A 27502-nucleotide genomic window follows, 5' to 3' on the forward strand; every position below is an offset into this window, starting at 1 on the left:
GGAAAACAAATGCGGATGTTAAACGAAAGAGTGTTAAGAAATCCTTAGTTTAGACTTTTAAAACATTTCTGGGTTGCCACCTGTTTAAAGGATCAAATTCAACTTTACTTATGTAACAGAATTAGGTAGTTAAAATAAATATTGCGGTCAGACGAAAGGGGTTTGGTTGTAGTTTGAAAATATTTTAAAGTGGGTTGAAAAAGTATTTAAAAATCTCTGATGTTTTATTGAAATAAATTACACCTAATGTAACTCGAAAAAATTTCTTACATTCAACGTAGCGGGTGAGGGCAACTAATGTATCCTATGATTATAGCTCAACATAACTATAATTTAACTTTTGTATATTTTTTGCTAATCTTTTTCTTTCATATCTTCTATTTCCAGTTTACCTATACCATGGCTAATCTATGGCATCATCTACGATGCACCTGTCGAGGTTAACTCCGTGGGCATGGTCTGTTCCATAACGATACTCTTTATGATGTTGATCTTTGTCGTAATGTCGATTGCCTGCTTCCGTTGGAAAATGAATAGGGGTTTAGGTTTTACAATGTTTTTGTTATATTTCGTTTTTGTTGCTGTTTCGTTAATGTTCGAATATGATACACTAACATGTCCAGTGTAAAAGGTGACAAGTAAATGAAGAAATAAAAATTTAAAAAATAAAATACAAAATAAAAAATTTAAGAAAAATAAAAATAAAATAGCAAAATAGGAAAATGTAATATGTAATAAACAATAAATTAATTAAAAAATAATTGCGACCAAAATAATGTAGAAAATAATAGGTGATTGATTAAAATATTTTTAAGTAAAATAAATGAAAAAAATTATATGAACTAAATAAGGAAATAATAAAATTGTTAATAATATTTCAGAAAAAAAACTTTAGATATTAGAAAAATATTATAACAAATTATAATTATAGCTAAAACGAATTAAATATTAAGTTAAATTAAAAATTCAAAAAAAAAGCGAGGAAGCAGTCGGGCAAATGAAGATTTGAAGTTGCCAATCAGCTTTCACACATGCATAAATACAAAAACAAGTACATATATACATACAAGTGCATAAAATTTTAGACTAAGCGTTATTTCCAAACAAATATTTATTATATAGCAAAAAATGTACTAACTCTTAAATACTTTCACAAGCTATAGCTTAATAAATACATATATGCATACATATAATAAAATGTAATTGTTAAATTTCGTCTTTTTCACGCGCTTTCCTCTATTCTCTCTGAAATATGTAACAAAATGTAAAAAAATATTTATTAAATTTTTATAGGCAGTATTTTGAAGTGTTGAATTTTTTTTTTTTAATTTAATTTTGAAAAAACTTGTACGAATTAGTACCTACACTGGCGTATGTATACAACATGCATATGTATGTATATATAAGCGTGTTTAACCTAATTAATTTACAGCAAATGAACTTTCACGCATGTTGATGGCAGCACTTAGAAGATATGCTGGAAAAATCGTCAGTTCGGCAATTATATTGTACTACTACCACACTGGAGGTTGCTTACTTAATTTACACCAGCGATGGGTAGAGAGAACTTTTACCCTGCACGCTCCTATACAAAATCTATGGAAAACCTTAAAAGAGCTTTGCCCGCTGGCAAGGTAGTGCACATCACCGATTTACACACANCGTACCACTACTACCACACTGGAGGTTGCTTACTTAATTTACACCAGCGATGGGTAGAGAGAGCTTTTACCCTGCGCGCTCCTATACAAAATCTATGGAAAACCTTAAAAGAGCTTTGCCCGCTGGCAAGGTAGTGCACATCACCGATTTACACACACACATACACGAAAAAATGCTTTCACAGCTTCGAAAGCTGCAACATGAAAAAAAGGCTTGTGATNACTACCACACTGGAGGTTGCTTACTTAATTTACACCAGCGATGGGTAGAGAGAACTTTTACCCTGCACGCTCCTATACAAAATCTATGGAAAACCTTAAAAGAGCTTTGCCCGCTGGCAAGGTAGTGCACATCACCGATTTACACACACACATACACGAAAGAAATGCTTTCACAGCTTCGAAAGCTGCAACATGAAAAAAAGGCTTGTGATTTTTATAATAGCTTTGTGCAATTCAAAGCTTCAACTTCAAAACAAAGTGCAGTGTAAGCTTTCAGCTGTGTGCGCAAGTGCTTAGCTACACAAAAAAGCGCTACTTAAAGAAGCGGGAAACTTTTTAAGCCTCACTGACAATTGGTCAACTTTTGTATTATAGTTCTTAATTCAGTGTCTAGTCTTCTAAATCTGTGACGATCAGATAGAGCTTTTACTCTGACAGCGTCCGTGAACAACTTAATGAAAGCTTTAAAAAGCTTTTACCACAAGACATGTTTTGTACGTGACTTTATTGAATTCGTAAAAAAACTGATGCTCAGACACGATATTATTTATGACTCTAAATTGGCAACTGATGAAGCGACAGCGCAACTTTAGCTTTAGATCTTTTTTTTTAGAATCAAACCCATCATAAACATTTGCAAAAATATTTGTTTTAAATCACAGCTGGCCACATCATAGGCACGCGTGCCAGAGCTTTTAAATTCTGGTACAAAACAAAAGCTTTCGGTGGCCAGCACTTATTTAAATGCGTGCAAGCATTTTTTTGTTGCATACAAATAGAAATTATGCTCGAAAATTTTCAAAACTTTACTACCTAAATTGAATTGAACGAAAAGCTAGTAAGCTCATAAATTATTTTTCATAAACGTGCTACTAATTTGCTAAGCCAAATCGGTTAACAAAAGCTAACTAAACCAAAGAAAATATATATACGAAAGGAAGAAGGAGAAGAAGGCAGCTTATACTGCTTTCAAAATGGAAAGCCCTACTAAAAGATCGTTACTCATTCAGCTGTTAGTACTATAAACTATAACTTTTAACCCTTTGCATATATGCTTAAAAATTAGTTAGTTGGCGTTACATGTATTATACAGTTAACAGCACTTATTTAATATTTTACTGCTTACAAAATAAAAAACTCGTCATACGGACCTTCTTACAATCACTGCGATAAAAACTTTAGTTCTGTTAGCGCTCCTATTCCGCATTCGCTTGAATTCAAGCGCAAATTCCAAGCTCTCGCTCCGAAAACGAGAACGCACATATTAATATAACCTACATAAATATTTTGTTTTTTCAATACTCGTTTCAAAAGCAGTTCACACTTTTGCGCTACCAAAATAAAACAAAAAAATAAAAATAAAAACAAAAAAATAACTAGTAAATATAAAATTTTGCAGACAGGCAGAATTAATTGTTAACAATTTAGAAAGTTAGAAAATTTGTAACAGCTGCATAGAAGATAATTTGTACAAAGTGAAATAAAAAAATAAATAAATAAACAAATAAAGCAAATTAGTAAAAACCTGTTAAATTTCTCTGCAACAGTGCAAGCAGTTAGTAATTAATCTATTAAAAAATCTATAGGCATTTATGACTTAATAAATGAGGAAACAGCCACTAATCTAACTCGCTACAAATGTTGCAAAAGCAAGCAAAGAAACGCAGTACGAAAAAAAGCAAGCAACATGCGGTGGCAGTAAGGATAAATAAACTCTCTTTAGCGGATAGCTTATAAGAAAGCAATAATTTATAAAGTGGCGCTAAACTAACTAAACTACACTAGATCTAATGTAACAAGCTGTAAACTAACAAAAAAAAAAAAGTTTTAACTCAAAAACTAACTGAAAAATTTGTTTAATTTTCGAAAATTTCAATAAAGCAAATGAACACGAGTAACATAAAGTATTGTATCAAAAAACAAAAAAAAAACAAAAACAAAATGAAACAAAATCTATTTGAGACAGCAAATACGTATTACACTTTATAAACATAGACTATTTAAGTAATATAAAGAAGGCATAGCAACTCATTTTACCTTAATATGAAGTCCAAGCAAAAGAAGAAAAAACAAAAACAAAACTAAAAACTCTTCAATTCTAATAAACAATTATAAAAATCGCGAATATTTCATTCTTTTCACATTTTAATTTTGTTAACTGAATTAAGGTACTAAATTTACTATTAAAACCTATTAAAACAAAAAATTACAAAAAAATCAAATTCGAATTCAAAAAATGAATAATCTTCCATACATTTACCAAAGCAAACTTAGTAGAAGAAATATAAGCGAAAATGCATACCTAAATACTAAAAGAAAAAAACTAATTTCAAATGTTTAAAAATGAACTAATAAAAACTCACACACACATACACTGGCAATCAAAAGTGAGTGTCTGTTTTTTTTTTTTTTTTTTGGTATGACATTTGCAATGTTTTACGCTTTACTCCAAACCATATACATAAGTTAAACTTTCAAACTTTATACAGAGCGTATAAACTTTATACAGAAAATTTTCATCTAAATTTTGAAATTTTTATTCTGAATTTTTAGAAAAATTGTGGGTGCGGTTATGTAATTCTAGTTAAACAAATGAAAATTTTAACCAGCTAAAAATCGCGTTGATTTTTAATTTTTTTTTTTCTGGCGGTATTTGCGCTTTTATGCGTAATTTTGTTTGCAAACTGTCTTGCGCACTTTATTCTTTAAGAAATTCCTTTTTTTATGGTAAAAAGTGCAAAAAGCGGTCAGCGATAAAAAATCATTAAAAATCAACGCGATTTTATAGCCGTTTAAAATTTGCACTTTTTTAACAGATTTAAAAATAAAACCGATTTATCTGCGTACCCAAATTTTTTTTAAAAATTCAGATTAAAAAGTTCAAAATTTAGATGAAAATTTGTCGTTTGAAAGTTTGACTCATGTGGTTTTGATTAAAGCAAAAACCATATTTCTATAAAAAAAATAACAAAAACATTTTGACTTGAAAAACGTGACAAATATTTAAGAAAAAGCACAATGCACTCACTTTTGATCGCCACTGTACATATTAAACATATCTTATCACTCACTCATACGCTATTTACACTAATTAAAAACCAATCTAAGAGACCGAACGAAAATATTCACTCGTATATCATTGAAACAACAAAAACTACATATAAAAAAATAACGAAGACGAAATAAGACGAGCGTGAACGAACAGCACGAACGTGAACGAATTAACGGGACAATTCTGTCGAAGATAGTTGAACGCCTTTTGTAAGGCAGTGGAAAAACTGTAGACAAGATAGTTTGAAAGATTTTGTTTATTCTGTCTTGAAAGTCTTACAAAAAAAGCTTGCCAACTTTCATGGTGAAAAGCTCTTTTGAAAAAAAGCACTTTTATGTATATCCTGGCATGCAAATCGCGAATTCCGAGGTCGAGTCCTCGGCTAGCGGAATTGGTTTTTTTATTTAATTTTCTTTTAATTCGTTGTTAGCACTGTTTTCAAAGGAAAAGAATATATATTTTTTAATCTTCTTAATTTTTAGAAACTTAATTTATTTTTTTATTTTTCAACGTAATTTTTAAATGAAATTGTTTTAAAAACAAAAACATTTTTTTTTTTATTTCGTTTAATTTTTCTCTTCTTTTTCCATTCAATTTTTTTCTTTTTTCAATTAAATTTTCTTTTAATTGTTTTAACGAAAAAGTTTTTTAGTAAATTTTTAGGAACTTATTTTAATTTATAGTATTTAAGTTCCTTCTAAATGATTTTTTTTGTTTGATTTCGTTTTTAGAAATTGTTTTTTCTCTACTTTTTATTGATTAAATTTTTCATTTTTTTCATTTAATTATCGTTAATTTGTAGATTTTATGTTTAATAAGAAAAATATATATATGTAAATAGGTACATTTGTATATGTTTTCATTTCATTGAATTATTAGAAACTTATTTACCTTTTTTACTATATTTGGTGGAATTTAATTTCTAGATTTTATAATTTTGCATAGAAAAATATTTTTTTGCTTTCATTTAATTTTCATAAACTTATATTTTCTTTTTCTTTTTTAAATACATCTTTTTCTTTTCTTTCTTTGATTAAATTTTCTTTTAAGTTTTGAATTGTATTATGTTTAAAAAAATATATATTTTTTTTTAATTTACGGAACTGTATTTCATTTTCGTTTAATTTTGAGATTATATTTATGAAAAAATAATTTTTTTTTTTTAATTTCATTTAATTTTTAGGGACACAATTTATTTATTTTTTTCTCTTTAATTTAATTTTCTTTTTAAAGAACCACAAACTGCGTTATTTTTCAAATTTTATTATTTTAAAAATAAGCATACTTTAATTTAATTTTTAGAAGCTTATTATTTTTATTCTTTTTTCATTTTTAAATTTGATTTTCTTTTAATATTTAGTTTTTATTATTTTAAAAAGTATTATTTTTTTATTTCATTTAATTATTAGAAAAGGCTTCGCTAAAAGACAAACAGTTAGCAAATCTTTTATTTAGTATTTCGTAAAACAAAAAAAAAAATTTAATTGAAAGACAGTTTCTAGAATTGCCCAGTAAGTAACTAACAGAAAGTTATAAAATACAGAAGAAGTTGAATTAACGGGCAGTTATATAGGCAATGAAAACAAAGAACGGGGAAATGATTTTGTGACTGCTACTAAAGTCCTCAGCGAGTTAGCTTCAAAGACAGCAGGTCACAGATACGTACAAGGTATCTGCACAGCAGATGACCTTGCGAGGAAGGTAATCACCTTGTCTGACGTCAACTCTTCTCACAATGCGAGCATACCGCTATGCACCTTTCAAGACACGGCTTAAAAAATGGTCGGATGAACCTACATGTTGGACGATTCAACAAATCTCGCCCAGCTTCGACAAGAATTGATCGAACGCACTCATTCAGTTAGAATGGCCTCAATTAAGGCAGGTTAACGGTATTATAACGGGTCACTGCTTGATGGGAAGGCATGCTGAGAGAATGGACTTGCCGGCCAGAGACTTGTGCCAAAGCTGTCGCGACGAGAAAGAAATTGAGAGTGTGAAACACTACCACTGTCACAGCCCTGGCCTTTCGTGAGCGAGAAAACACTAATTTCACCGCCACCTCGTTATATGTCTAGCGGACCTTAGCGAAGCAGACAGTCATAAATTCCCCCGCTTTATTAACCTAACCAACTGGTTCTACTCCTAGACAGACGGACGGCATCGAATACGAGCTCTCAATTTCTATCACAACGAACTCTCTGTGTCTAAGTATGCGGCTCTCTTTATATACATGCAGCCTTTTCAACCTAACCTTAAGTCTGGCTGGACCATACATAAACTTACGTCAATATTCAAATACCCTCGAGTAGTAAGAGTTTTTCTTTCAATTTGGAATATCCTTGTTTTTGTTGTAACAGCATACAAATTACCCAAAGAGTTTTTTTGGGGGGGAATGATGCTGGAGTGATAAGAACTGTCAGGTATGAAACTGGGTCGTCCCGGTTACGTAGACCCGACTGTGGTACGAACTGTGAAAAATATTTCACAATCAACCAGTGCTTACTATTTCATTATTTAATTAATTCGATTGGGTCAAGGGTATTGAACAGGTAGCAGCACTAGAGCAGCTGATTTGACTTTTTTGACAATTTAGTTTACATTTTACTGTAAAATCTCAATTTTTTTTTATGTATAACCATTCTGAGATTTTAGAGTGCAAAATCAACAATACATTGCACGCAGTTAGTTGTTTTTGCGTTTTTAGTTATTTAAGTTCCAATTTCGTTGGAGTTTTGTGTTAAATAGGGGCAGCACAAGCGTTCAACTTCTCTTCCTCTAAATAGCGTTCAACTTCTCTTCTTCTAGAGACGTTCTCTACTCACACTGACACAAAAAAAAAACCTGCAACTGTAAGGCACCAACCATAACGGTAGTTAGAATAAAATCTGAAATGGAATATCAAAAAAAAATACAAAAATGTTACTAGATTCTAATCTTAAAATGGAATCTCTATTTGACTATGCCTGATCATGCGTTGCGCAAAATATTGAAACAGCGAAGAAAAAAAGCTTGAAAATTATAATAGAAAACAAGAGACGATTTACACACATAGACATACATACATACATACATATGTAGGTAGAGTGGCATACGTATTAGCGAAAAAGTTGTTATGATTATAGAGTTTTAAAATGAAAAAAAAAGTTACATTAAAAAATAAAAATAAAAAATAATACACCAAAAAAGCATAACATTTACTATATAAAGAAAAGGTAACAAAAAAATCAGAAGAAAGCAACAGAATTGCATACAAAAAAATTGTTGAAAATTAGTCACTTCATATTATATACTTAATGAAAACCAAAAAGAAATAAGTAAAACAAAAGAAATAAAAAATATAAATAAAAGTATAAGCAAAGTGAAGAATATTATTAAAATTATAATTATTATTATGATTACTATTATAATTATATACATACATATAACAAAATCATTACCAACGTACATACAACTATTTGAATTTTGAATGAAATATTTGAATAAAATGCGTTGTTTGAAAAAAAAAAAATCCTGTCGTGTTTTAAATTTTTTGCGTACCATTTTTCTCACTCGCAGTGATATAGATGGCGGGAGGGGGCGGATTTGCCCTGAGGCCCAGGCCTAGGGCAGCCAGTATAGCAAGCAAATAAACTGACTATCCAAAGTAAATACGTGCAAACTCCATATAACGGCACTTAATCCTTAAAAGCTATTGGTTATAAAAACACCCAGGCCTAAGGAGCCTTATAATAAATTTTATGTTTATTACAAATATGACAAAATTAATCACGTCATAAGTCCCAAAAAAGTTCCAAACCAATAGAAACTGCTTTTTCTACAGACTTACACATAGTTAATTTCCACCAAGCAGTTAATTGCAGTTTATGCCTTTTGGAAAATGGAGATTACCACTCGAATATTAATAAGGTGACCAGAATTTTTTAACATTCCAGGAGAACAAATTCTCCACATTGAAAACATTTTTTTATAACTATTTTAACACTTAAATAACGAATAAATTACAAATTCAAAGCTTATCCAAACACAAGTTAATAACTTTGGACCACGTCAACCGATTTCGAGAGTTATTTTTCTACCAGAAAGTTAGTGACACACATGTCATCCCATACTTATTTAATTTAGATCCGATCATTGGATCATGAGAAAAATAACGGAACACCTAAATTTGTATAAGAGAATTCAAGTCGGTTGTGATTTTTGCTTAAAAATTACTTATTCAATTATTTAATGGTAATTGTATTACTTGCAAAAGAACTTGTTTTCGTTCTTCGTCATTCGTCAAAGCTCTATTATAATCTTGTATCAACGCTATATCTCGTTCAGCAATATCATTAACATATTTAATACTTTTAGCCGTCTCTAAGACAACCAATTTAACGGTCATTATTTAGAGATTAAACTCTCTGCCCTGCAAGAGTATGCTTAGAGAAAACCTGTATCGCTTTTTTATAACTTTTTTTAACGGGTCAAAATCAATAGCATTTTGAATGAAAACAAATTATTTTACATTTTTTTACATAGAAAATTTCAAATGCCGACTAACACCTTTTAAAATTGAAATAAAAATTTTTCCAAATTGGAGAATTTCCTTCTCCCTGATATATATATATATATATATATATATCCTGATATATATATACAAGAATTAGTCGTCTACAGTAATAAGAATAAGTGGAGAATTTCCCGGAAAAGATCCCCGAAAAAAAGTCTGGATCCGCCGCTGGACCTGTGCCGCCAATTACGATCACGAATTACCCCTTTCCCACAGGCACTTTCTTAATTAGATTTTCTCTACCTCTGTGCTTTGTTTTTTTTTTCTTCGCTACAAAATTTATGCAAATTTATATTATTAAATTGGTGATGTACACAAATATAAACTTTACTTTACGTACTCAGAAAAAGTGCCAGTTTTGATCAAAATTAGAGACGGCGGCGATTTTCTCGTAATTCGCATGGTAATTGGATCTGAATTAGCAACAAATGAGGTAATTCGCTCAAAAAACTTAGTATGGCGAATTACTTAATTCGAAGGGTAATTGGAGTACGAATTATGAATGAGAGAGCGAACTACGTAATTGGGGTGGCGTGGGAAAGACATATTAAATATTATTTGTTAAGGGCAGGGTAGCCAACTCATTTTTGAGTAATCCCCGATTTCGACAAAGAAATTCCCCGATTTTGCCCGAAATTTCGTCAATTTCCCCACCCACAGATATCTCCTTATTTACAAAAAAATGTATATGTATTTTGATATATTTATTGTCTTTCTGTTTATTTTATTTTTAAATGTAATTCATTTATGTATTATAAACCAAACCAAACGTTGATAAAGTTAGTTAACTAATAAAGAATAAAAAATGTACATACATATGTATAATATTTACATACATAGAGTGGTCGAAAAAAATTTAGTATACCGAAATTTTGACCAGTTTTCACAATTATTTATTTTGAGTTATTTTTTTAATATAGTTCATTCATTAACAAAACTCATATAAATTCAAAAAATTTCGTAAAAATTTCGAGCTTTTTAATTTGATTTTCTAGAATGATTTTTAAAAGTTTTGTAGCCCACTCATTTCTAGTATAGTAAAGTGCAAGTTTCGAGTGGCTTAAATTTTTCGTTTTAGAATATGTTTCCCGAAGGCGGTGTACATAAAAATAAACTTTGTTTATTCGTTATATGAAAGGAAATGCGACAAAGAAATTTCTATAAAATCAACGGTAATTTACATAATTTGCAAGGTTGCCTAATCGGTACTTTTAGTTGCATTTGCATTTCTTATGCAACTTTTTTTACTCATTATGAAGTTATGAAAAAATTAGTTAACATCTAATTCCTTACAAAAAAAATTGTTCATCCCCCGATTCCCCACGTAAACTGAAAAATCCCACAAAAAAACGGTTCTTTCCCCGCAAATCGGGGAATTGCCCACGAGTTGGCCTCCCTGGTTAAGGCTAAAAGGCGTTTACACTGTTCAACTTTCACAGGCGGTTAGTTGAATCAAAAGTTTACATCATTTAACTGAAAGTTGAAAAATGTAAACTCCTTTTAAATACAATGATTGTACGATTAGGAAGGAATGTTCTGAAGGAAAGTTTTATGGAAATGTCATCACTGCTATTAAACCTGAAAAGGAGTTGAATAACATTTTTCTGCGTGCTGCATTTTTTGCTCTTTACTAATTTCTGTAAAGGAATAATCAATCAGATGCAGTGACCGAAACTAAATGTTGAATACCAAGATTTTAGTTTTTAGATCATTGCAAACTCGTAATTCTTTTATTTTAATTTTTTTTATCAAGAATAATCGTTAAATTTTGATCTTTACTTCTTTGGTCAGATTTTAGTAGGAAATTTGATCGGAAAAATGAAAATCCAATTTTATAAAGCATTCTCATTGAGCCATAAAGTCGAGTTTATGGGCCATTTTGGTATTTAACGCTTAACTCTACTCTCAAACTTGGAGTTTAAGCTGCCTTTACATGAGACGATTTTTTGACAGGCCATAATCGCATGCAAAAGTTGACTTGCTCTCTATTTTGAGGCAAGCGATTTTTGAGTCACTATTTACACGAGCGATTTTTCCAGATCAATGTTGAAACGCCTGGAAAATCGCCTCATGTAAAGGCAGCTTTACCATACAAAAAAAATAGCTTAAAACTCTTCTTAAACACCACTTTTTTGGAGTTTATGCGAAAGCGACCCTTTTTTGGACCCGATTCGGTTTGTGTCTTTGATAATCCAAACCTGCAACTGACTTACCGACAGTTAGTCTGTTCTCGTACTGCAGGATTTTATCAAAAATAGTCCGACTTCGTTCCGTGCACAAAAGTCCAAGAATCTAGCGATGCAAAAACACAAAATATTGCTCGATAGAACTTCTTTTGCTGATTTTTGATTTTTTTAAATATTAATATCTTCTGAACAACATTATCTTTTAAAAAACTAATGACATCAAAATAAAGATAATTAATTTGTCTTTCACGTACGTATATAATTTATAAGCTCTTTATATTTTTAGTCCGGAAATACTAAAAAACACAAAAAAATATAAATATATTTTTTTAAATCGCCTTTATATAAAATTTGTTTTAAAACTGGTTATAGTATATACGTCGCAGAAAAGCTATTTAAATTATGTGGAAATTAGCATCAAAAATTGTTTAATCGGTTAAGTAGTTTCCGATGCCGATTAATCGGCTTATGGGGAAGGAATCGGCTTATGGGGAAGGAATCGGCCTATGCCGATGCCGATTCCATAAAAAATTACAAATTACGGAGTTAAAAAAAAAACAAAAGAAAAGAAATAACCGATTAATCGGTCAGACACTACCGAAATATTAAACACATAAGAAATAGAAAAGTTGAACTTTAACCTCTTTTTTTGGCTTTGTTTTTATTTGTACTAAATAAATTTCGTATGTTTGAAATCAGCGTAAAAAGTTCAATCGATCCTCATTTCTTGTTTTTTATAGCTAAGCGGTTGGTATTCTAGACTAATCTGTGTGTGTGTTAAATCCTGTTGTACGGGAACAGACTAAAGGCTCCGTTATGCATACTTGGCATTGCTTGAGAGTTGTCACATAAGGAATCTGTTAAATGAGCTTCGCGTGTAAGCGGTTACCCAACGCACAGCATTACATACGTAAAAGTCTGTTGGTTTTTGATTTCTACGTAAAAATGGTATAGCAGTGCATGCAATGCCAAGTATGCATAACAGAGCCTNCGATAAAGCAGTAGTTGTGCTTAACCGGAGCTTCTACCTCCGATTTGTGCTAATCAGACATTGAACAACCGGCCCTTAATGAGAATAAGAAAAAGTAAACAAAAAATGTCAAATTAAACTCTGAGTTTCTTACTGGCTAACCTAATATTCGCGGCTTTCGTTTTGGTACACATGCGGTCGAATATGTTTTTAGGCGTCACCCGAAATTGGCTTGCATGAGTTTGCATTTGATTTCATTAAACGAAACGTCAAATCAAAATGTCACGCAGAACAAAAAATGGAAATGGGGTTAGCTTCATATGCACGCCGTTCGTTTTCGGTTGATCCCATACAATTACTGCTTTATCGATCACATGTTACATGCATGATGTTAAAATCGTCGATAGTGTAGTGGAAATGTTAACCAGACACTGAGCAACCGGCCCTTAACTGTTAAATTATAATTTTTGTTTTAAATATCTTATATGATAACATACATAAAAAAAAAATATTCTATCGAACTGATAACGTCCTCTTTTTTTGAAAGTCGGTTAAAAATAGAATGTCGACGCATGTTGCCAATTTATTACTATTTTGCCTTACGCGTCAGTAAATGGCGAAATAATTAAGGCAAACAAGCGCCCAGCTGATTATGCAGTGCCTCTTCAACTGTCGCTGCACTGCAAACAAGAAATGTTTACTTGCAGTGTAACTGGCGATCTTCACGTGCTGGAAAATCTCGCTTGCGTGACGACGCATGCGAGAAACCGCACCGAACGGTATGCGAGCTCTCGATTGCTTTCAATTGTCATTTTTGTTGTTTGACAGCTATATTCTCATTTCGCAGAATTCTTCAGAGAAGCAACATCGTTTATTTTGAAGGCAAATACAAGCTTAGAGGCAGCCATTTTTCATTTGAAAATAGTATACATGTCTTTATGCAGATTTTCTAATTTTCTCAAACTTTTAAGAGCCTGCAAGGCTTGAACCTTCTTGTTTGGCGACATTTTACAAATGAAAAAGTATGCTGTCAAATGCCCAGTCAACAAAACTTGCGAGAGAAAAAAGCAGAACGCAAGAGAGATTTTCAAGCATGTGAAGACGGCCGGTAAAGTAGAGATACCAAATCGAAATTTAAAATATAATCAAAATAAATATAATCGATGCAAGAAGAAATCGTCAAAAAATAAATCGATCTCCAAGATCGATTCATATAATTTTCCAAAAAACGCCTTTTACTTAATTTTCTTAAAGACCAACACTTAAATTAAAAATATTATTGTAAGTATATTTTAAAACATGCATTGCTATAACGGTTTCAATATCTAGATTTATCCAAAAGTTATCAGGTAGCTAACATTCCGTAAATACCTAAAAGAAACTGAGCAGGTTTTTTTTTTATATTAAGACAACAATGTGAACATTCAAGAGAAACTTCATAAATTCTTAGCCCTACTTTGGAATTTTTTTTAGAATTTTTGTTTGTTTTTTTATCACCGACTCCCTGTTGTATGAATGGAGTCGAATACGTCGATAACACTGTTTAGCCGGAGATTAGTGTTAACCAGACATTGAGTAACCGGCCCTAATTTTGTTGTTTTGTAGCGCATTTTCTTCCATACAAAGTATGCCCGACAAAATTTTCGTATGAATAGAATGCCTAGCACCGACAACAAAAACATATTGCCAAAAAATAACGGTATTTTGCACCAACTTGAAGCTCATACTTTATTATATTAAAATTGAATGGGCTAGAAAACTGCATCCCCGAAATTTTTCTATAAAATATTATTAACTCATACATTGCCGCTCACTTGTATGCTTTGAAATGCTTTAATTTTATCGATATCATTTCGCTCCAATTTGCGCTTTGGATATTTTTTGTTAAATAAAATAGCGCAAATACTCTTAACTATAGCTAGATGCAATATCAAAGCCCTTTCATTTTGATTTAATAGCCTCAAATTCAAATTCGATTAAAATTTTCTAGATTTTATAACGCAATTTCATAAGCATCAATTGAGAAAAAATCAAATTTGAGTCTCCATTTCATCATGAATCGAACCGGAACTAAAAAATCGACCAAAAATCGAATCGGAAGAGCTCGATTAATCGATACTCGATTTAAAAACGGCATCTCTATGTTAAGTTGTACAGAGTTCTTAAGAGCCAAATACACCACACAAGCGGTTTGCTAAACATGACGAAATTTCCTTTTAGTTCAAACCAAGGCACATTAAGCAAGTAGTAGCAAGCAGCAGGGCTGCAGTATTGATTTTTTTCTATTTCGTAAAAAATCTGAGCTGTCAAACTTTGCTACATTCATATACACATACATACATTAGCATCTTTTTTGCTTGCTTTTGATTGGTCGAACGTGTTTACACTTCTTTCGGATTTGACATTCTTGACAACAAAATGCATGGCAGGGTTGTGTTTGCTCTACTGCTATTAGTTCCAACCTGTTGTGTAGTGTATGGGGCGGTTGAAATATGTTTGAAGAAAAATCAATTGTTTCGAATCGAAAAGAAATTACATTCGAACGCCTTACGCTTTTATAGCACCAATCGTTTGAATTCGAACAAATATACCATCGATTCGAACTACAGAGTAACTTAGGGTTTACACCAGACAATATTGTCAAGACAATTATGTCAAAATGATGTGTTTGTTGTAAACACGGCGAATTCATATTACAACAAACACATCATTTTGACATAATTGTCTTGACAATATTCTCCGATGTAAACCCTAAGGAAGGGTCCAGCACTGACGTGACTCAAACACGTGTTGATTTTCTTCTAATATTCGTAATGTTTTTCCAGCTAAAGTTATGTTATTTTTATATAAAAATATCGTCTAAGCTTGAACCAAAACCATGTAAATCACAGTTTCAAACTTAATACAAAATTTGGAAAATTCAACAAATTTTCATTAAAATTGCAATTTTTTGTTCTGAATTTTTAGAAAACTTTTGGGTATGCAGTTTTATAGCCCATATAATTTTAGTCTAATGAAGTGCAAGTTTCAAACGGCTAAAAAAGGGCGTTGATTTTTGAGATACTTTTTTGTGACGGATTTTTGCATTTTTTTCATATAAGAATTAATTCCTTATGAAATAAAATGCGGGAGACCATCAGCAACAAAATGTCAAAATATCAACGGAAGTTACATTAAAAAAGCCGAAAAAGTAGCCTCAAAACAGAAATTCTCAAGAATTCATAATAAAAAGATGAAAATTTGGTGAATTTTCCTTAAATTTTGTATAAAGTTTGAAACTGTGATTTACACGGTTTTGGCCAAAGCTTAGACGATATTTTTATATAAAACTAATAAAAAGAAATGCTGGAAAAATATTACGAATATTAAAAAAAAAAAACAACACGTGGTCATTTGTTTGAGTCACTTTATTTTGTATGTACTGCATTTCCCAGAAATTAGCAGAAACTGTAAAAGCTTACTAAGTTATATTTCAGTTGCAGTGGTACAAATAGTTATGCAAAGTTATGTGAAGTATGCATAATCAGACTTTAACACAATCGTAGAATATACATACATACATATATAAAGTTTTATTTTTTTTTAGGTGTAAGTTTTAGCCAACTCATTGAAACTTAGTTTTGTTTAAAAATTATAAAAGCTACAACGCGTCCACCATGCTCTCAAAAATCTATTACAATTTTATTGCTATGAATTTGGTGTAGCATTTTTACACGCTTGGATAAAAAGCAATAGTTTGAAGGGTTTGAAGTATTTGGCGTTCATGGCGTTAAATAACGCATGCATATAAACTACACCTTTTATGATTTTTAAACATCGTACATATATATATATATTTTAAAGCAATAACAAATAAATATCTTAAAACTACCTGCGCTCAACTGAAATCTTTTAAAAGAAACACATCGATAAATTTCCCAAGATGGCCGAATTTCGTAGTGTTACCAGTATGTTCAACGTACACATTTCAGTTGATCAAGTAAAGACAGCGTTTTCAGCTTGCGCATGTATTATTTTCACAAATATATATGGCCGTAGTTTTTTTATTAGTTCTTACATTTAGTTTGCTCTTTTTGTATTTTACTTTTGCTTCATGGCTTTTTCTGATATGGCATCAACAGTGTTGCCACTGCAGTTATTTTTAGGTACCAAAACGCCTACCAAATCAGTTTCCAAACTACCAAATCTTTGTTCATTATTAAAATGAGATTTCTTGCAAGTACAGGGTTTTTAGCTACACGAATTTGCAGTATAATATTGTTTACAGTATTGGTTAACCATTCATGCTTCGGGCTTTTAAACAAAAGAATTAACGTATTTCGTAAAAAACTTTTGTAAAAATGTGATTACCTTTGAGGTTGATTCAATTCATATAAAACATTTTTAATGTTTAAAAAAACAAAATCAGACATTTTATGCATTTCAATAAAACAAAATTCCAAATCTTGTTTCAATTTGCATACTCTTCCCCTTTTTCTACCAATAAACTCACACTTTGCAAATTGCATATCACCAATTTTTCTTTCAAGACGATAGGCAATTTTTCGTTCAATTTCAACAGATGATCGATCATAGCTTTGGGAAGTGAGTTTTTGTTTCCAGAAAATTATGTACTTAGTAAAATTTAGAAAAAAACAAAAAAAAACTTATACGTGTGAGCAAAGTGAAAGCAATGTTTTCAACATGTAAACGCAAAGTGAACAAATTTTAATGCCAAGTTCGATTGAATTTTCAAAACATTTTTGCCTACCAAAAGCTTCATCAAACCAACCAAACTACCAAAGGAGAATGAAGCTACCAATTTTGGTCCAATTGGACCAAAACGGCAACGCTGGGCATCAATCCTCTACAGCAAATAATTTCCCTGGCATTTACAAAAAATCCCGCTCTACTGGCTGCATACCTCACTTTTGACGTTTCAAGTTGACATTTGGTTGATCGCTCGTGCAGTTCGGTAATTTCTCGCGGTTTTAAATTGTATGCAGACAAAAGCTTCACCGTAAAATTTTGTAGATAAATTCGACTATTGTTGTTTTGTAATGTGCATTTGTGTATAACATTAATATAGGTAGTGTATTGAGTATTCCTGTATAAGTTTGGAATAGCGCATATATTAACGGTAATGGCTGCAGAGACGGTGCAAATAAAACAAGAACCGCTAGAGATAATCTANTCATGCAAAATGCATTAGGCACACTAACACATTCTCACTTTTAGCTCACGCTTGTTTGTGGTAGTGCCCACCTCTGCTTATGAAACTGTACGATGCTTTTGACGTTTCAAGTTGACATTTGGTTGATCGCTCGTGCAGTTCGGTAATTTCTCGCGGTTTTAAATNACTTAGTAAAATTTAGAAAAAAACAAAAAAAAACTTATACGTGTGAGCAAAGTGAAAGCAATGTTTTCAACATGTAAACGCAAAGTGAACAAATTTTAATGCCAAGTTCGATTGAATTTTCAAAACATTTTTGCCTACCAAAAGCTTCATCAAACCAACCAAACTACCAAAGGAGAATGAAGCTACCAATTTTGGTCCAATTGGACCAAAACGGCAACGCTGGGCATCAATCCTCTACAGCAAATAATTTCCCTGGCATTTACAAAAAATCCCGCTCTACTGGCTGCATACCTCACTTTTGACGTTTCAAGTTGACATTTGGTTGATCGCTCGTGCAGTTCGGTAATTTCTCGCGGTTTTAAATTGTATGCAGACAAAAGCTTCACCGTAAAATTTTGTAGATAAATTCGACTATTGTTGTTTTGTAATGTGCATTTGTGTATAACATTAATATAGGTAGTGTATTGAGTATTCCTGTATAAGTTTGGAATAGCGCATATATTAACGGTAATGGCTGCAGAGACGGTGCAAATAAAACAAGAACCGCTAGAGATAATCTACGCTGCGGAAATGGGTGAATTCGATGCTGACGCCGCCACAATTGGCAGCAGCAGAAGCAATGAAGGTTTTGCCGTTGGTGTAGGCAGAGGGGCATGTTATGATTTTGGTAGCACTGCTGATGCTGCTACTAAATTTCCATCCAACGTAACCATAAAAGTGGAACCTAATTTTTATACGTATGCTGAAAACTATAATAATGGTTATGATTTTAATACGCAGAAAATGGTGGTGGGGAGTGCGAACATGGACGAAGACGTACAAATAAAAGGTAGGTAGTGGGATTAGTAAACATTTGTATCTACTTTAGCTGAAACATACTTGCAAGCCCTTCATATGTGATTCCTTGCAGCTGTTAAACAAATTGATCTTGATTATTTTGTATTTTGCGGTGTTATTTTACTGCAAGCATCCGAGTGCGTCTGTGTTGCCATGTTTGCTGTTGCTTTTTGTCATTTGAGGGTTGCCAAATATATGTAATATTAATAGTTTCGTTCCTCAATTTTTCCGGATAAAACCTGTAAAACTGTCAACTGTTTTTGGTTTACATAGCAGTTTTTTTATCATTTGTCGATCTTCTAAATTTTGCTCAAATACACCAGCAAATTAACAAAAATACTTACAAAACTTGATATTTCTTCGCTAGGGTATATTTAATAGGGTGAAAATGCAGGTGCACTTTTGTTTTTGCTTATTCAAATTTGAAAACATTTGAACAGCTGGTAGTTTGCCAGTTCTTCGGTTACAATCTTGCAACGGGGAAAGGGAACGCTCTCTGGTAAAATCCTGTAAATTATCGCAACTTCTTTGCGAGTTAGGGAACGCACCTGATTTTGTTAGTTTTGAAAAATTTATGGTATGCTACGCTCAAGTTTAGTTGCGATCCCGTACGAGTCCGGACTAGTCAGAAATAGTCAGAATCAGTCAGATTTTACTGGAAATCGATCCCGTACTCGGTTCTCTGACTATTGAGAGGACAAAAAAGAGAATAATTACGGTTCTCTCTCTGTCAGAAGTTACCAGTTTTAGTCCGAGAATTTTTTGCTGGTAAATTCTGGAAAATGTGTGAAACGATCAGCTGTAGTGTGTTTGGCAAACAAATTGTAAACAAAAAAAAAGTGCACTCGGCTGATTCATGTTGAAAAGTATTTAGTTACTTGTTTAATTGGATTCTAATGAATTTGAAAGTATTTTTGGTTATTTACATGTGTGAGCTGAGTGTGTTTACATACAAAATAAACAAAAATTTACAACCAAAATTTGGAGGTTATGTTGAAGTTGACAGAAGTTACCATTTTTTACTAGAAAGCGATCCCGTACTTTTCAATGTTACTCTCTCGCTCTGAGCGAATTTTTATTTTTTGACAGTTTTACTAGTCCGAGTCCGAGGAATACGGGATTGCACCTTTTATTTTACACACATTCACATACATATGAATAGTATAGCAAAATTTTATAACGTAATCGAATACTAACTTTTATTTGTATTTGGCATATACTCGTGCATACATACTATAAAAGTTGAATCGCCAATACATACCTAACTTAATGTTCGACTCGCGAAATCTAACGAATTTTTAAAATAGTTGCAGTTTTGTAAATACATACAGTCAGTCAATAAAGTTTAGGTACAGCGAATTTTTTACAATATGGGCAACTATTTTTTAAATATTTTATTTTTCGATAATTTTTTATAAAAATATGGTTAATTCTACAACAAAAAACAAAAAAATTAGAGTTCCAAACCTTGTGCAAAATTAAAGAAAATTCTGCAAAATTTCATTCAAATTTGCACAAGGTTTGGAACTCTAATTTTTTTGTTTTTTGTTGTAGAATTAACCATATTTTTATAAAAAATTATCGAAAAATAAAATATTAAAAAAATAGCTGCCCGTCTTGTAAAACATTCGCTGTACCTAAACTTTATTGATGACTGTATGCGCACATATTTTTATATCTAAAAATTTCCAATTTTGTTCAAATCGAAAAATGATGTTTCACCACTTTACTAATTCAAGGAGCGCTTGTGTGATATCTTTTTACACCTCTAATATTTGACTTGTCCTATAGCTGAACCTGAAGATGATTTCGCTTATGCCCCCGCCGATAGTTTTAACATTTGCGAACAGCTTTCTGAAACAACCAAACCTCAGGAACCTTCAAATTACATAGGTGCAGATTTTCAAGTGGTGCAGGAGCATGAAAACATGATAACTGTAAGCGCCTCCGACTCGATAGAACAAAATCATGAGTTAGCCTTTTTGCAAAAGTTGCAAGCCAATTACCAAGCTGATGTAAGTTTAATTGTTTGTAGTAAAAAATGTGCATACACTAGAAGTAATTCCATTATATTTTTTCCTTACCGCAGTATATAGCGAAACGTAATCGAAGAACCCGGAAATCCATCATCTGTAAACTTTGCATGAAACGCTCTTTTCAAGATACACATTACGCACACCACATGGCCCAGCATAAGTTGAATCGTATGTTTTGTGTAAGAAAGACCTGTGACACTTGGTTCGGATCTTTAGAGGATTGTGAGCAACATGAATTTGACCAACATGATATTAGGCAATTGAAATGCAATGTAGGTCGATTTTTTATTATTGCATGCAGTTAAGCAATGACTATCACATAAGAAGCTAATATTCTATCTCCTATAGGTTTGCAATCATAAATTTCACGACTTCTATCAATTGAATCAACATAAAGTTAAAATGCACAGTAAACTGCACCGCTTTGTCTGTTCATTGTGTCGTGAGTGGTTTATTAATATGGCAGAGCTACAAGAACATTGGACTTCCTTGCCTGATGAGTGTGGCCGTTTAGCATGCATACAGAGAGAAACACCGGCAAAGATACTACAGCTACTAAAAGAAAAACAAAAAGTGACAAAACACAATTCATACAAAATTAAATGTGGTAAGTAGTACTTGAAAACTATCCGCAAGAATGAGAATACCAATAATTTTCGGACTGTTTAATTTCCTCAGCTTCCAAAACGGCGCCCCCCGGTTTGAAATTGCGTTTAAAACCAATATTGCCCAATAATAATATCAACACCCCACACATACCTACCCAAAAGACACTTCAAACAATTGAAATCAAGCAAGAGCCTGTAGATTATGAAACAATTTTGCCAGATTTCCCTATAGTGGCTAATAATACAAAACCCCTTGAAAATTATGAAGTAGTACAACCTACTCCAACGTTGAGTAAAAATGATTTGGCTGCGCCTCCAGTAAAACTGCGCCTACGTAAGCAACCACTGAGTGTTTTGCCAGTCGAAAGCGAGCCAGCAACTTTAGCACCAGCAAAACAAACTGGTCCCGGCACATTAGGGCATGCACTTGCACAGCGTATTACCTCGAAATTCTCATTGAAAAGCGTACCAAAAATGTTTCAAATAATAAACAAAGTCAGTGAATTCAACAGCCATACCACTACGCCCGAAACTTCACCTCAGTCACCATCTAAAGTTAATATAAATACCACAAATTCTGAAACAGTTCCTATAAAGTTTGATTCGCCACCAAAGATGATAAAATTGCCATCAAATTTTAAAATTGTTAAAATGATGCCAACGACACAACTCCGTTTAATACAGTTGGTGAAATCTAACTCGCCACCTAAAACTGCGGCAATCGCCGAAGAAGCTATCCCAAAATTCGAAACACCTAATCGCTACTTTCAAAAGAAGGAGGTCGAAGTGCCATCCTTAGATAAAACGGTTGCCGCCGCTAAACTTGAATCTGTTACAAAAACAAATAAGGAGTTAAGTTTGACTGAATTATTGAACGAAGCAATTGTGCGTGAAGAAATAAATACCAGTGAACCAATTGACTCAAAGTTAGAAGAAGCAGTAGTGCAAGAACCAGCAAAAATGGAAATTATTGAAATAAAAAAGGAATTAGACGAGGAAATGTTGGTGCTACAAAATGAGAATTCAGTGTATGCGGCGAATTTCAGTGACAATTCAATGGGCAGCAATAGTACGGCGACCATGCAAAATACAAATTCCGAGGATGGCAGTGGAGGTAACTAGTAACAAAATTTTATTTTTAAGAGGAAAAACTCTTAAGATTGTAGCAGCTTAAAAGTTTTTTTATGAAGCTCGGAATTTTCAATGGTATTATAAACACCATCATTGTGTGCCTACTTTTTTGACATCATAAACACCACTAAAATAATCATTTACTTACTACAGAACTACGAAAACGGCCACACTCTCCACACATAACCAGAAATAATGCTCGTAGTAAACCCAAGAAGGTGCCTGAAGGCTACATCTGTCCAAAGTGTGGTCGACGCTATTCGACGCAATCAATGGTTAAAGAGCATTTGAGTAACAATTGCGGGCGCAATCCACAGCACCAATGTGATATATGCCAGAAATGTTTCTTTTCAAACAGCACACTAAATTGTCATCGTACCATACACACGGGCGTGCTGCCACACAAGTGCAACTACTGCGAAAAACGGTTTCGCACACGCGGGCAAGTCACTGTACATCATCGTACGCATACCGGCGAACGCCCATTTGTTTGTGAAGTGAGTACATATACTTAGAATGTGGAAACTATACATATTCTTTTTAATAAATTCTTCACACCATATTTTTTTCTTTTAGATATGCTCACAAAGTTTTACACACCGTGAAACGCTTATATCACATCTATCGCGTCACATTGGCATGAAACGTTACAAATGTTATGGCTGCAACAAACAATTCTCCTGTATTAGCGGATTGAGTATGCATCGTTCAACGCGTCCAGCTACTTGTGGCCAATTTGAACTTAATTCGCGTGCGATTGGACCGCGCGTACGTGTCATACGTGGGCGTGTGGTATTCGAACCACAGCCGGTAGATGGTGATGATGACGAGGAGGTCAAGGATGTTAGTGGCGTGAATATTGCTGGAGAAGCGCCCATAACGGAAGTTTTGACAGAAATTCAAAATACTGCTGGAGAAGCACCCATAACGCAAATATTGACAGAAATTCAAGGTACTGGTGGAGAAGCACACATAACTGAGGTATTGACAGAAATTCAAAATAAATAGCGATTGCTTTAATATTAAATTTAAGTTGTTACCAATTGGTAACAAAGTTTTTTTTTTTACTTATTACTAGGTTAGGGTTCAGCTGAATTGTGTTAATATTCTGAAATTGTATGATAATTATGTATGAAGGGAAGGTTAATGCTTGAAACTATTTCTGTAAGCCAATTAAATATTATCTTTTTTTTCTGAATCATAGTCGGTTAGGCTAACATTTTGTAAAACTATATATAAATTGTATAACTATTACTCAAACTGTAGACGTAAGTAGTTTAGTTGCGTGCGTTTTATATACACATATATATGTATATACCTACAAATACATACATACATATATGCATATTGGTTAATAAATATTTTTTCTATAAATAACTTGTGAATTTACTTAACGACATATCAGATAAAAGTTTGTTGGGGGCTAATGATGGACACCATCATGGAAGTGTCTAGACTAGACTGGACCACGAAAAAATTATAAAGAAAACTTGTTGTTGTTATTGTAGTAGTCGCATCAAGGATAGTTGTTGAAATTGTTAAGAAGGGCGACGTAAGGTTTATTTCGCGTGGGGGCGACCCAGTCAAGTGTACATAAAAAGTAAACTGTTGAAGTTATAAAAATTATAAAACACATATATGACAGTACTGATTGAGAAAATACAAAATCTTTTGGAAGTGGATATTTTGCAAAATATGTATATAGCAAATTTTATTACAATAAAATGATAACAGTTCGCAATTACAGTTCAATTACAAATAAGTGCTATAAATTTGAAGTTTTTAACATCATTCACTTTTAGGTGCTGTAGAGTTTTGGAAAAAGTTTATATCCCAATCCCCGTGCTTTTGATTTTTTATAAAGTTTTTTACTTGTTAAACTGCATGCGAAATAAAGTGTTTTTTCTACTTCAATAATTTTCCTCAACTTGGGAATGCAATTGAGGCAATAAATTCGTTGCATCAAAAAAATTCACCCTTTGTAGAAGATCGCGTCAAGTAATAAACTTTCCGATCACTCCTTACATATGCACGTAACTATTGCCGCCACTATTGTTGAGTTGTTGCTGCTGTTGTTGCAAAACGTGTTGGCGCAATTCATCAGCATCAAAGAATATCACTTGATCTGAATTTATAATGCTACCTGGCATTTCATTCGCCACAGTCGTAACTACCGGCAGTTGTTGAGTGCGCGTTTGTAGTCGCGCTGAACGACGTACAGTTGCTGATGTTGTGCTTAGAGTGCTGACGCCATTGACTGTTTGGGTGCAACCGTTGCTCATTAGGTTAACGGGTATGGTTGATGTTGATACAGATGTTGGTGTTATGGTGATGCCATGGGTGGGTAATAAGTTGTGTATACCATTTTGTGGGCGCTGTTGCTGCTGCTGCTGCTGCTGCTGCGGTTGCTGTTGGTTGGTGTCGATTATCTCGTACAGTTTTACATTCGAGTATGTGCTTGCAGTGCCAGTTGAAGTCGTTCTAGCGTTGATGACTGCACTTGAATTTTTCATCAATGTTNGGTTGCTGTTGGTTGGTGTCGATTATCTCGTACAGTTTTACATTCGAGTATGTGCTTGCAGTGCCAATTGAAGTCGTTCTAGCGTTGATGACTGCACTTGAATTTTTCATCAATGTTCCGGTTGTGGTGTTTACCGCTTTTGTTATTATTGTAGAGTTACTGTTGTCCGCAACTGATGCTGTAGAGATTTTGTCTTTTTGTACATTAAACTTACAATGGAAATGAGTTTTACACACATTTTTATTTGGCTTACATTGAAATACGGGATATTCTTTATAGTAACTTAATTTAAGAAAAATTCGCAATTTAGAAGTAGAGTTTTGTGGAAATGGTAATTATATGGAATTTTCGTTGGTGTAAATGATGCTTTGGTAAATGTTAGGTGCGTTGTTGTTGAAATTTTTCGCCAATTCCATTAAAGGGGAATGTGTTGTGCTAGATGGTGAGTACATGCGTGTTTTTTATATACTGTGTATTCATGTGTGGTGGTCCCGCTAACAGTATATTGATATTTTATTAACCCAATGTAACAAATTAAACAAATAGATATAGGTAGGTAATCATATTTTACGGCAGTTCGGTCTTACGAAATTCGGTAGATGAATCGTCTTGCAGCATATTGGGCTCATTAAATAAATTACGATCCGATTTTGTGGACTAAACAGTAAACTAAATAAATATTAGACCGCATACTATTTAAAAACACATCGGCTTACCTCACGAAATTTGTGTAAATACATAGACAGGGGTTCTACGTAATTGTCGAAACCTAAATTGGCAAATGCATAAAGTAAATCGTCCCCATTCACCGTCTTTCGATTTTCCGCTATGCTACGCTCTATTGCCTCTGAAGTTATAAATGAAATAAACTCAGAAACGCACTCCTGTATGCACTCGCGTGCATCTTTGGCAATTTTGCCATTTTCCGGCACTGGTACTTTCATGATCTTGATGATGTTGCAAATAGGCAGGAAACGATCCTGTTCGCGGAGCATATAACTGCCGCCGCTATGCTTATTATCCGATTCATCATCTGCAATTGGGAGAGATTATATATTGGAATATGCTACAGTTATTAGTAAAACACGAATTTTGTATTGTCGCTTGAAATTTACCGCCGGAGATAACATCCTCATCGTCTCGCATCATAAAATCGTTCAAATAGGGTTGCGAATCGCCACTGGTACTCATTTCTTTTTATTTATCAAATAACACTACTTTTGTCTTGATTTCCTATTGCTTTCTTTAATAAGAGGTTTCAGGAAAATTACCTTTCAACAATTTTATACAAGAATAATTTTATAGAAAATATGCAAATTGTAAAAGATGTATGCATTTACAAAATTGACAACTGTAATGTCAGTATATTCTCTTTTCAACTTTTTCCCATTTTCTTTTTTTACTGAGAACGTAAATTGCTATTTTACGTTCTTAACCACAAGGTGTTTATTATTTGGTTGATCTGGTAACAATCTTTAGAGCTGACCTTACTGCCATCCCTAAATTGGCGCGTCAAGCGCCAAACAACTGTCAAAAATCCTCATGCCCATACAATTTGTATGAAGCATCCCACAATAACGCGGCGCTAACGCCGAGCAAATGGAATTTTCATTTTTGACAGGGCGTTACGTGTTGAAGTTGGATGCGGAAGACGGAAAGAAAGAGAAAGGACAAAAAAGTGAAAGAGGAAACGAGAATAAAAACGAGAGGATCTGAGAAAACGTCAAAAATTACGACGCGTTGATTTGGGGATAGCGCGCGCTGACACTCGTCGACAATGGATAACGCAACGCTTAGCGCTCCAATTTAGGGACGGCAGTTAGGCAGAGATCGCACAGTTTTTTAAATTGGTACATTTTGGCAGTCACAGAGTGGTGTTGTCTAGATAATGAGTTCAGCTTCATAAGAGTGCAACTCCACAACTAGCTTTTCAGGTGTTTGGCGCTTTTTAGGCTTTCAGTAATAGCTGAATTGTGTAGCAGAAAGCCTGAAAAGCTCGTTGTGGGGTTGTACTCTAAGTCTGCGCAGTACTTTCACCGCGCTACGCAGACCGTCTTATCGTGTATTTCGCTGTTTTATTCCAACAGAGCCAGTTTCCAAAGAACGTAAATGTATAAGAAGCGACAACTCGTTACTTTGAAAATGTGCCGGCCCGATTTTGACCGTATCTGAAAGGTTGAGATGAGGAGTTCGTCTCCCTTTTGACTCTGTCCGCGGCAGTATTTTGATTTTCGCCTCGAATGCGGAAAATGCCAGCAAAACAGAAGAAAAGCCGCAAATGTGTGTGAATTTCTGTGGTTATTTCCACAAGTGGTTGAAAAAATGTAATTTAATTTAGAAAATATATAAATTATGGTGTGAAATATAGAATATTCAGTGCTTGTG

At 33.1% G+C, this 27502-nt stretch overlaps 3 protein-coding genes across 4 annotated transcripts in view; 2 read left to right on the plus strand and 1 right to left on the minus strand.

Moving 5' to 3' along the window:
* LOC108364750 (uncharacterized) overlaps nt 1–27502 on the plus strand; it is a 77887-nt gene that overhangs the window by 17287 nt on the left and 33098 nt on the right. The gene's annotated exons all lie outside the window — the stretch shown is intronic.
* LOC108364749 (zinc finger and BTB domain-containing protein 38) lies at nt 18299–23906 on the plus strand. Its single transcript, XM_017618560.1, has 7 exons — nt 18299–18813; nt 20613–20836; nt 20911–21129; nt 21206–21464; nt 21536–22579; nt 22750–23093; nt 23173–23906. The coding sequence occupies exons 1-7, from the start codon at nt 18495–18497 to the stop codon at nt 23602–23604; spliced, it is 2841 nt and encodes a 946-aa protein (XP_017474049.1). The 5' UTR covers nt 18299–18494; the 3' UTR covers nt 23605–23906.
* Nf-YB (nuclear factor Y-box B) lies at nt 24509–26466 on the minus strand. Of its 2 annotated transcripts, none has more exons than XM_017618563.1 (5): nt 26233–26466; nt 25834–26150; nt 25705–25774; nt 25232–25295; nt 24509–25113 (listed from the first exon to the last, which is right to left on the minus strand). In XM_017618563.1, the coding sequence occupies exons 1-5, from the start codon at nt 26306–26308 to the stop codon at nt 24618–24620; spliced, it is 1023 nt and encodes a 340-aa protein (XP_017474052.1). In that variant the 5' UTR covers nt 26309–26466; the 3' UTR covers nt 24509–24617. The 2 variants fall into 2 exon arrangements, with proteins under 2 accessions (XP_017474052.1, XP_017474053.1); XM_017618564.1 differs by having other exon boundaries at nt 24509–24996; nt 25118–25295.

The sequence above is a fragment of the Rhagoletis zephyria genome, unplaced genomic scaffold (assembly GCF_001687245.7).
Source record: "Rhagoletis zephyria isolate East Lansing unplaced genomic scaffold, Rhagoletis_zephyria_1.1 Rzeph_scaffold_01663, whole genome shotgun sequence".
Taxonomy (NCBI): domain Eukaryota; kingdom Metazoa; phylum Arthropoda; class Insecta; order Diptera; family Tephritidae; genus Rhagoletis; species Rhagoletis zephyria.